The 11,453-nt window shown below is 44.4% G+C and overlaps 1 protein-coding gene across 1 annotated transcript in view; it reads right to left on the bottom strand.

Moving 5' to 3' along the window:
* Positions 1 to 1,702: 1,702 nt before the first annotated feature.
* Positions 1,703 to 11,453, bottom strand: part of VBP1 (von Hippel-Lindau binding protein 1) — a 9,971-nt gene continuing 220 nt past the window's right edge. Inside the window, exons 2-6 of the mRNA XM_014955032.1 lie at positions 7,311 to 7,435; positions 6,231 to 6,297; positions 5,674 to 5,772; positions 3,768 to 3,906; positions 1,703 to 2,911 (exon numbers count right to left, since the gene is read on the bottom strand). Of these exons, the coding sequence (XP_014810518.1) occupies positions 2,841 to 2,911; positions 3,768 to 3,906; positions 5,674 to 5,772; positions 6,231 to 6,297; positions 7,311 to 7,435 (501 nt within the window). The 3' untranslated portion in view covers positions 1,703 to 2,840. The remainder of the gene's footprint in view (positions 2,912 to 3,767; positions 3,907 to 5,673; positions 5,773 to 6,230; positions 6,298 to 7,310; positions 7,436 to 11,453) is intronic.

The following is an 11,453-nucleotide window of genomic DNA, read 5'->3' as shown; positions in this document are numbered from 1 at the left end:
TTCCTTTTAGGCTCTTTAATGACCAATTTGGAGAAAGACCACCACAGCGTCTCAGAAAGCACCAGGACTGAACCGTGTCTGTCGTTATATGGAATTTATGATCGGGTTGAGTTCGTGATGATAAGCATTTTATTTTAAACACTATCTCCCATCCTTCACAGCACACATTCTTTGTAAGCACGTCCAGCTTCCTAAGTGATATTCAACCAACTCTCTTATTTCCTCTGCCCTCCTCAATCAAAATTAACCATTTTTACTCAAAGAAAAAAAAAAAAAAAAAAGCAAAAGCTAACTTTCTGTGGTCTCTGCCACATCTAAAAACAATCTGCATGTTAGATTGAAATTGCTCAGAACCTCCAGAATAAAAGCATACTATACACTTTCCTCGCTTTCTGTTATGCACTGTAACGAAATGTGAAAATAATGCTGTATTTAGCTGTCTGTATGTGACTGAAAATATGCTTGTATTTAGCAAAATGGTTACTATGTGATACTGTGAAATTTAAAACTTGTAAAGAAATGTTGGTGGGTTTTTTTCATTTCTGCTTCCCCGTTCTTTACCAGTAAGCTCTCTACTACCGGTACCACCTCTACACCCCTGCCATAGCAGAGCCCACCAGGGACTGGCTCAGCACCCGCTGTACATTTCTCTCTGCAGGCCCACTGCTTCCACCTCTGGAACCAGTCACCTCGCTGAGGAAAGACAGTGCAACTATACCAACACTAAAACACACGCCCATCCTAAAACACACCAAAAAGCCCCAACCAAAGCCAGCTGTAGCCCCTCCAGGAGGCCTTGCTCAATAGCAGGCAGGACTGGTCACAGCAGCTTCTGCAAACTGACCTGGTCTTACTCAATGTAAGTCTTAACAGCAAAGGACAGAGCAATATTGGACAAGGGTCAGTCATGGGGTAGCTTCAGCTCTTGTCTAAGAGTTTTGTTTTTTCATTTGCTTGGTATCAAACAAAAACCTCCCATCCCCCCAAAGCCAGGTGCCTTTTCAACCTACCAAGCAATTCTGGCTTGAATGCTGTCCCCCCCATAGCCAGCATTAGGTCATGGCCAGTCGCACACAGCACTTGTTTGGCTCCTGCGGAAATGCTGAACTGGTCAGTTCATTGTGCACAACAAAGGCAGGCAGTCGCTGCCTTCCCACCAGCCAGAGCGCGGGGGGAGCACGCCTGAGCCTGTTGGGATCTCATTAACCCAAATCGAAGAGAAAACTGCAAGAGAAATGAGGAGGTGTTCACAGCTGCCTTCCCTGGCATCGCTGGTGCTCTTCAAAAGAGAGGGAGCGCGGCAGCAGGCAGGTACCTGTCAGTCAAACGGTACGTGTGAGCTAACTGTTCCTCTTGCACAGCCAAAGCCACGGGCACAGAGTACCGCCCTGCAGGAACCCTTCGGATGAGCCAAGCCCAGGTACTTACTTGTGGTAAGGATTTACCTGTTTTACACCCATCCCTGCAGCTCTTATCTGTCACAGCCCCCATGCTGTCCCGGCAGTTGCTTGTATTCACAAACTCAGATGCGCTGACTCACACCCGCCTTTCACTCAAGCCCGTATTCTGGTATTTTCACATCTGCTGCTTCAACTGAATTTTTTCACCCCCCTGCCTTAATTTAAGGGAGAGAAACATTATGAAGGACCACACATCAGATTCCTGGCTTTCTCACACAAAGAAAAATGCATAAAAGCAGGTGTTTGCCACAACTGTTCAGTTTTACTATTTTAATATCATGAAATAAAAGTACAAAAAATTTACAGGTATATTGTTTCTTACATGAAGATCAAACAGTTAACATTTGCATTTATTTTGCAGCGAAACCTGTATTCTCAGTCACAGAATGTGAATATTAGCCACTGACATCACCACTGAGCATTTCATTTTAGAAAGAAACTGCAGAGGTAAAAGGCAACAATCTCGCAAGGCTTCATAAGAACCAAAAAAAATATTCCGACTGTTAACACCAGAAGTCGTGCTTCAGTAAAGCATCCTTAGCTCATACAGGTTTCACCACCTGGGAGGCTGAGAGTGTTAAGACATTTGACCCGGACATCTTGTCTAAGGGAGCGTAAATAGGGGGTTTCTCGTTAACAGGCATCAGCGTTTTGGTGTCCTCGTTCAACGCATTTGCAAAAACAAGCCGTGTGTGCACAGGTATGAAAAAACGGGGCGAGATCACCTGCAGTCCTGCCATCGCTTGTGCTGTTGGCTCCGTTTACCACTCTGCTCTAAAGACAGGTCACAAACTGTTGTATGTAAAGTGCTGAGAGTTCAGTCACAGGCAGTTAACTAACCAGTAACTATTAAAGACAAGTTTATCCAAAGCGGATATCCAGGAATGCTTGCAGGTTGATGCTGCCAATTAACTGACTGAAACAAAATCCAAGACTTCACTGCATTTTTTCTATCTCCTAGAACCTTACAGCTACACGTCTTCCCGCGCAAGTTGTAACTTCCTCAGCTGTACACAGAGATGAAAAATTAACCCCCTGCATCACCATAACCCACTAAAATGTCAGACCCCATTTCATATGTGCCCCTCAACTTTTCAGACAAGCCTTCAGGTAGAAATTCATTTATGACAGACTGGTCTGATCAAAATACTATGTCCTTTGCTGGACTGTGTGGTGCCTTTTCAAGTAATTCATTTCATGAAGCATGCACGAACCAAATTTTTGAGTTTACAAATAAATAAAATGGTGCTCACCATTAGGTTTCATATATTTTACCATTTACTGAAATGCTTACAGTAACTCAGTCCCTTAAGAATGAACTTGGGGGGTGTTTAAATAAAAAATATTTGGAAATTGAAACCACATTTAAAATTGGCAAAACTATGCTTTGTTTTTAGAAGGGTCTTGCTTGTTTCTTCTCTTTACATCCCAATTATAAACTCTAGCCATATCTGAGGGCGCGGAATTAAGGAAATAGCTCTTGCATTCAGAAAAGAAAGAAAAAAAGGAGAAAAGCAGGTTATACAGTTGGCCACACTTGACTTACTTGTAACAGTCCATGTAGAAACCATTTAATGACAGAGCTGATGGTGCAAAATCTTAACACGCAGGAATGCTAGTAACTGTTGGTAACTGCATCATTTATATCATTTACTTAAAAAACCCCAAAAAGATATTACAGAGAAACACATGTTTAGTTTTAGTTGCAGCTACACTTTTTTGATTTCCGCCAGCCTGCCTGTATCGGCTGCATTTTGAAAAAACAAGTCATTATGCCTTCATTTACTAAATCTAATGCTTCATTTGACAGCTACCCTCATCATTGAAACAGTTTTAAGTAGAAAGTATGAAAAAAAAAGGAAAAAGTTAAGCAATCCTAAGCTAGCAGCAAGCAGTGCTGCAGCAGGGCTTGTGCTGCTTGGAGAACGTTGTGACGGCAGCTGAATCGGGTGTGATTAGCAACAGCCCGAAGAACAACATTCATCCCCTCTAGAGAGGGTCACTTTGCTATGAACTGGCCACCTGGCCCTCAACCCGCAGCACCCATCCCCGCTCCCACCTCCCTCCCAGTCCCTTGGCACCACGCTGTTGGTTTCATGGGGACCCACCAACACAAACTTTGCTACATCTGACACAGCAGCCCTCAGCTTGGTGCTGGAAACACAGCTCCCCCTTCTGCTGCTGGAAAAGGCTACAGCATTCTAAGGGCAGCCAGTCTTGGATAAAAACATGTCAGGAAATTGGTTCTTACCCATCTGCTAGCTTGCACATACACCTCTTCCCCTGCACATGAAAAAAAAAGGATACTGACTTCTGTAGTGGTGAACTGATCTCTAAGAAAATCCAGGTCTTCCTCTAGAAGATCAAGGTTTCTTGTGGCTGTTGACAAATTCTTCTCTAACAGAGCCTGAGCTTCATCAATATCATATTCAAGCATCACATTGGCCTAAAATAAAGAAAGATTGAGAAAAGGTTTTACTTTTGCATTGTAAGGTATAAGCCGTAGCAAGCTTGTTTATTTCAGGCTGTTGTTTATAACTTCACACATTAACAAAAGGCTGTCCTGACAGGCTAAATCAACAAGGTTCAGGCCGAGCAATGCCAGAATCCACTCAGGGCCTCCACCGCTTCAGTAACTCATAAATCCCTCTAGTGACTTTAAAAAAAATGTCCTCTTCCTATAGCTAAGCAACAAGGGATTTCTCTCCCTGTGGATTGCATTCAGCCTTTCAGGTATCAATACCTCATCTTCACCATGTTTGAAAAGCGAGAGGCTTGGTGTTTCTCAGCAGCACCTTCCAAGTGCCACACAACCCTAGAAACAATTTTTGATACGTTCAAGATTAAGCTGAGGATCTCTGTGTGAACACTGACAAACAGCCTAACGGCTTTGGTCGTTAACAAGAAGTATAACAGGCATTTAAAGATACAACATATATAAGAAGTCCTACCCTATACCGTGGTGGTTTTTAATCTACAAATCTTTATTTCACTAAGAAGCTACCACACAAAGAGATAAAAGAGCAGTATCAAGTGAAGATGCTCCAATGAAGCTTTGTCCCATTCAAGAACTGAGCAGAGCCACATGCTGCTACCTAGATGTGATCCCAGGGATGGCTACACAGAGCTGCAAGAGCAAGATAAGCCATTCTTCTTGTAAAGTAACTGGAAGACAGTTTCCCCAATAACAGCAATACACACAGGCCAACGTGCGGCCTGTAGGCAACAAGGAGGACCAAGGCAGAAGGCCAAGCACACCTAAACATAATAAATTGCTTGTGGCATTTTATTACCACTTTTCTGTATGAACCACCAATAGGATGATGTTCTCTGAAGTTCTGTTACAAAATAAACCTGGGATGCTCCCTGCAAGTTAATATTTGTGAAATCTGAAGACAGTCTCCTAAAAACAACACACATCAGACCAATCTTCTCTTTTTACAACAGAAAAGACGTGGGAGAGGTTGGGAGCAACTGCCCAGTCCGTCCAGATGCTGCACGTGTCAGCAATGTTTGTGTCCTAACCAAGTGGTGGTGTCTGGCAGCCAACACAGGGATTCAGGAACATCTGGATTTAGAAGTCCCAAAGTAAACATCAGTAGGTTGTCTCCACATATAAGGAAACCTCTGGATACAAAATATCCTAACCATATATGTATTAAGTAGTTGAAATTCTGTGTTTTGAGCTCTGATCCCACCAGTCTTTGGCACAAATTCCACTCTGAATGCTGGCAAGTACCTGCAAGTAACAGAAATCCCATCTGTCCCTAAAAATGTGCATGAAAAGGGAAAGCAAGACCCTAAACACAAATAACGTAGAGAAGATGGGAAGTACTTGCCCAATTAAGTTATTTTGCTGGGCATGTTCCCATTCCAGCCAATGCTGGAGGGTACTCTGAACTGCAAAGTGATAGAACTGATAAGGAAAACATTCCTGAATATGCTTTTTGTAAAGAACAATCCGGAAAAATGACAACTCTCTGAAGTTTTACTGTTCAGGCACCAAATCAAATGGAACATGAAACCTTCACTAACGCATTGAAATTGTCTTGTTAGGACTGCCCTGCTGAGAGGGCACAGCTCCACTACGCTCACATGAACAGAACTGCACCCATAACCACTGGAAGCAGAGATGAGACAGCAGCAAACACTGGCTTTTACAAGCCTTTTAAAGTTATTTAAACAGTTTCAGAGAAAGTTCCATTTTACTTACCCCCAACCACAAACACACTTTATCTGTAGGAGGAACTGAAGCTTTGCAGTAGAGATTATCTGCCAATAAAAATCTGGTTTCCATTGGATTTGTGGAATCCTTAAGACAAATGATAAAACTTAAAATTGCTATTTTCACTGGAAACTTGCGTCAAAGACATAAAACTTGCAGTAAAGAGCACACTGTTCTGCTTTTTGCCATCGATACAGTATTAACTTTGGTGGAAACTCTATGTAATCTTACTTCAATGTTAAAGTTAGAGCTCCAGAATAAAGCATTTTAAAAAGATATATTTAAAAACAATATAGAAATCTCTAAAAAGAGTAGATGAAGTCAAAGCTTAGCTGCACTCTATACGCTATTAAAAGTGCTTGCATTACAAACATTAGCTTGTTTTGAACTAGCTTTCAAAAAGTACTACATACCTTTAAAAACAATTCTGTTATTTATAAAGGCATATTAAGTGTGCTCTCCAAAACATTTCTTGCAATGTGTTCTGTTAGGGTGGAAAGGTCGTTAGCTTTTCTCATACTCATTAGATATTCAAAATAGTTTACCTTTTTCTTCTGCATGTGTTTTAAAATTTCTAATGTCTGTTTAATTTCAGGAATCTGACTTTTTAGCCTGTGAATTAACAACAGTCACAATTTATTATTTTACAGAGACACAAAGTTTCCTAAACAAGAGAGCAGTTTTAGTATACAATGCAACCTCCATTCCAAAACACGAAGCTCTACCAGCTTGCCAGGCTTACAAACGCAGGGTTGAAAGATGTGGCACCTAAAGGCATCTCAGCTACAGCTTCACCTGCCTCTAGCGCACTGAGGCTCACTGGTTTTCTGAGGCAGAGCAATACATACAGCTTCCAAACTGGAACAAACACATATGAACAGTAACAAATACCTATTTACTAAAACAGTATATTTTTGCATATTTCTCCCAGGAGCAGAGGGAAACCACAGCAGAAATGCAGATAAAAAACACTGTATGTAAAACAAAACAAGCGTATTTCTTCCGAGGTGCACAGACTATTCTAACAAACAGTTCAGAGCTACAAGACTCAGTGTTGTTAAAGCAAAAGCTCTCTCCAGAGCTCAGGGCCCCTGTGGCTGCCCAGAGGTGCTGGGACCCCCCTCTGCAGCCAGCAGTGACTGCCAAACAGCCTCCAGCAGGAAATTTTGAGGGGTATTTTCCATGAAAGAAGTTTAATCTAAATAAAATATTAGTTGAAGCTTTGATTTTAGCTTTTAAAAATTCGCTTCTTGCCTAAGCCTCAGATCAAGACTGAAGCTACTGAAGAGAGATGGGATTATGAAACCAAGTTACAGGCTTCGTATAGTAGTCATTTGACAAAAATGTATTCTTATTTACATGAGGCTACACAAAATTAAGAGACTATAGCAGTGCTTTTTTACCTTAAAGGCTAAGGACCAATTCAGCAGTACCGTAAATTCTTTTGCATATAATTCTCAGGAAGATGAAAGAAAAAAAGCTGGGCTTTCCTGAGAGTAGTGCAAATATTAGCTCTCCTGACGTCACCTTTTTACTTCTTGGGATATTTAAAAAAAACCCTAGACTTATTTTTTTTAATAGAAGTGTGCTAAACATTCCCCAATTCTGCAAAAATTATGACTTACCTCCTTTTCTTTTGAGCAAGATTAAGTTCCAAAAATTTATACTTCTGATACTGCTCATCCAACTTCTTAAGAACTACATCTGCTGTTTCATTTCCAGGCTGTTTCATAAAAGAATCTACATCTTCCTTTAAGGGGAGAAAGAAACCCTCAGTGTTAGAAGAGTTTTACAGAAATCCTAGATACAGTCATGTTATCATCTTACTGCAGCTAAGTCTCAAGGGGGTTTTAGATGTAAACAAACTTCTATTTTTCTGGAGCAAAGTACAAAATAATTTTGTTTCCTTTCTCAGTTGGTCACCTTTTCACTTCCCCCTCCCCCTTTTCCTGTCAGGGAGCTACAGAATAGGTGCAGGGATTATTTCATACCCATATTTGCCAGCACTTTGTTAGTGGTGCTGTCAGTCCTGGCCGATGTCAAATGGCACCCAGTGGGGATGGATATCCTCAGACCACGGCTAAACTTTGGTTTTCTATCTGTAAAGCAGGGATAATGCTGCTCTGGGGCTAATCAGATTACGAACTATTTAGGATAAGACCGATGAAGGAAAAGAATCACAGCCTGATCAAGCACTTTGTGGCAGAGAAACAGGCAAAGGGGGGAAAACTGTTGTATCCACTCAGGCAGGCTTTCTGGTAGTAAAGAGCTTGTCTTCAGAAGCTCCTTCTAGTCAGCAGGAAGCCATGGAAACCTCTGGAGAACAATTCCATCCAGTCCTACCATCGACTGGAAAAGCAGCCAGAGAAGACAGGCCTGAGCAGGCAAGGATGCTGACCTCTGCAAGTGCCTCCTTCAGACTCCCAGGAAGCAATTCATCTGCTGCGGACAAGGTTCTCAGCCTCATGCGTCAGGCTGGAGATCAACCACTCTTTGCTGACCCTGACAACGTTTCCCTATGGTCACACTCATCCACTGTGGTAATTCTGTCCTTATTTGGCTATACAGCTCTGTAAACTCGGAGGGAAGCCCACCATAGACCTCTTCAGCTTCTCCTTTGTAATAGGGCGTTTCCATTCCTGTAGCTTCACATCAGAAAAACGCTATATAAGTAATATCAGACATAAAGCTGGTTCCCCTCGTTATGACTCCTAAACTCTCTTGGGTAAAGAAACTTACTATGAAATTACTGAACCTGGTAAGAAGCCACCCACCTTCCCTATCATTAAGGAAACAGTGCTGCAGCAGAAAGATGAACTCCACAACAGACCTCAGCAGGCAGCATGGTCTAGGTGGTACACCAGAACTCAAGAGACCGCAGTTCAGAATAACTGCCCCAGGCACGCCTGACGCTACCTCACCAACAACAGAAGGAGAAGCATTCCTGCCTCCTGATGAAGCCTGCAGAGAAGCTTTAACAAAAAGGATTAGATTCAGGCAAGTCCTGTAGAAGTGAGGCCTGAGGATGTTCTCCAATGTGACTCCCTCTTGTGGAAGCGATTCTGCTCAGAAAAATCACCCCAAGACAGACAGAAAAAGCAAGTGGGCAACAACTCACCCCCCACACACTGCCCAGGAACCCACCTCTGCCACGGCTGATGTCCGTCTGTACGGACAAGACATAACCCAAGTCCTCCTGAAATGAAGATGCCGAGAAGTGAATCCAGGACCCTGTACACTGGTGATCTCCTCCCACTACATAACGCCCCATCTGAGGCAGGGTTTACCACCCAGGATTTCCAACTGCAGCTTCCAAGTCCCGCTGGCTTTTGGCCCATCTTACCCAACTGCAAGGCTGAGACACGGTCTCTTCTTTGAGCGCCAACAGAAGGGTTTTGTTGCAAAGCTGGGTGTCAACGCTATCAGGATCCCTGCTTCATGGTGTCACGCAGCATCTCAGCCGCAGAATTACCTTACAGGTTCTGCAAGGACCTGCCAAAACTCACCTCTATCTTTTTAGGAAGAAAATTCACTGGCAAAACACCACTGTTGTATTCTGTAAAGGTAACACAGTCTTTGCAAACTTCAAGCCAAGCCACAGGAATACTCTGTAGAAGCCCTGACACAGAGCAGGACGAGCACATTCCCACGTGGCCTTGTGTTTATCTTCCAAGCGATGACCCAAATGAAGTGCTGCAGGCACTGGCTCTGCTTCTGCAGGGAGCCATCAGCACCTATGGGCAGATCCGGAGAAGATGACAAAAGAGACACGTTTCCATTTGCATCCCTTGTCCTCCCACTCACAGCCAGGCTGAGGAAGGCAGAATAAGGAATGCATTTTCTGTGGAAACATCTGGACAACAGCTCAAAAGAAAACAGAGTTGAAAGTTCTACTTGGAGTGTTTTTTAAACTCCAGTGAAACCTTAAGTTAGTGCTTAATGTCACTTGAAAACTGGAGAGGCACAAAAATCCACAGATCAAAGCCTAAGAGACGGCATCTGCCATCAACTGTTTGAAGAGCCTTTACTGAATCAGGACACCTAAAGACAACACCTCTGAAGACACTATTCCCAGTAAGACGCCCATGTAGCACGTGGTGGGCGAATGTCAAGCAACTGATCAGGAAGACTTTATTGTCATGAGAGTATACAATGTTTTTAAAACAGAAACCTATTTACTGAAGAAAAAAGCTGTTATAAAAACCAGCCTCAAGACACGTGTATTTTCACTTTGTGGAGCAGAATAGCATTAAAAGCCTATTGACATATGCTTATTCTGAAAAAAAAAAGCCTATCTTAACATCTACGTCCAAGTACTCCAAGATCACCACCGAGGCTCTCTTCTGCAGAGACAGCTGTATTTGATTAGAGCACATCTCAAAGCTGAGAGTTAGGAAACCTCAGTGGGTTTCAGCTCCAGACATGGGGTTATGAAGCACAGAACCACGCCACGACCCCCAGGCCGCACGGTGCAGCACGTGGGGTACTTCGGACACAAGTATCAGAAGGGAACAGCGTGGAACCAAGCAGGAACTACATCAAGAGCTACCAGCGTGAAAATGAGGGATGGGACAGACACCCTCAAAGTGTGTGCTGAGGCTGGTTGTCTCCTGTTCCCTGCCAGGGTGGCCACCTCCACCCTAGGGTCAGCACAGACCACAAGTTCTCTGCATGACAGCTGAGGTCTCGTAGGGCAGCTGAAGCCACAGCCCTTTCCTTTAACTAGTGCCTATGTTAGTCTCACACAAAGGGGTTAGTCCCTGCCAGTGACGGTTTTACCTCCAAACAAGATCTGCCGGACCCCAGTAACTGTTAAGGAATCTTAAAGAAAAAGCAGGATCTGGATGCCCTGACAGCAAGCACTTCACCTAGAAACACCGACACACAAACCAAACCCATTGATTTCTCTGAGAGCAGTCATACCTGACGGGTCCAAACCGCTCTGGTAAAGACAGCAAGACAGATCTGAGAAATACACACCATCAAAGTCCAAAAAAACCTCTGTGACCAAGCACCACGATAAACAAGGCCTTCAGGGCAGACATCCAAACATCCAACCTTCCAAGATGAGAGCGTGGCAGGCAGGTACAGCCACTCTGATCAATACTTATCGATCCAACGGAATAAAGTAGCAATCAAGAGCGCACACCGAGAGAGAGCTTACAGCAGAAAGTGAACAGCAGATAATTCTGACATTATGTCACCGTACAAATCGAATTCTTCTTTTGAACCAATCAACAGAATTACTAAACGCTTGGAAAATCACTTTTCAAAGTCGGATAAACAAGTTCAGCCCGTTTTCTGAGAGACACACGCATTTGTTGGGTTTTGAGAAGTTGGGAAACCGCGCTGGGCACCGCGGCCGCCTCTGGAGAGCGATTCTGCTCCGCAGCGGAGAGGCAGAGGGGGAGAGGAGGGCGGGGGAAGGCGCCGGGAGCCCCAGGGCCCGCCCGCAGCGCGGGTCGGCGCTACCCGAGGCGGGACATCCTGCTCCGGGCGGGAGGAACGGCGCCGGGGAGGGTGACAGGGGGCCCGCTCGCACCTCGGAACCCCGGCGTGAGGGCGGGCCGAGCCATTCTGGCGGGGAGGGGGGCTCGCTGTAAAGCGCGTTAACGCTCGGTAACGCCCAGAGCCCCAATAAAGCAACTCGCCCCGGGAAAACCCCCGGGACTCGGGACCTCCCCGCTCCACAGGCCCCGGGCCCGCAGGAAGACACGCGCTCCGCCGCGGGGCTGCCCCAGGCCGGGCGGGGGGAGCGGCGGGGCCGT

Source organism: Calidris pugnax, unplaced genomic scaffold, assembly GCF_001431845.1.
Source record: "Calidris pugnax isolate Ruff unplaced genomic scaffold, ASM143184v1 scaffold38, whole genome shotgun sequence".
NCBI lineage: Eukaryota > Metazoa > Chordata > Aves > Charadriiformes > Scolopacidae > Calidris > Calidris pugnax.
The sequence above is the reverse complement of the archived record's forward strand: the minus strand, read 5'-3'. Positions and strand labels throughout refer to the sequence as shown.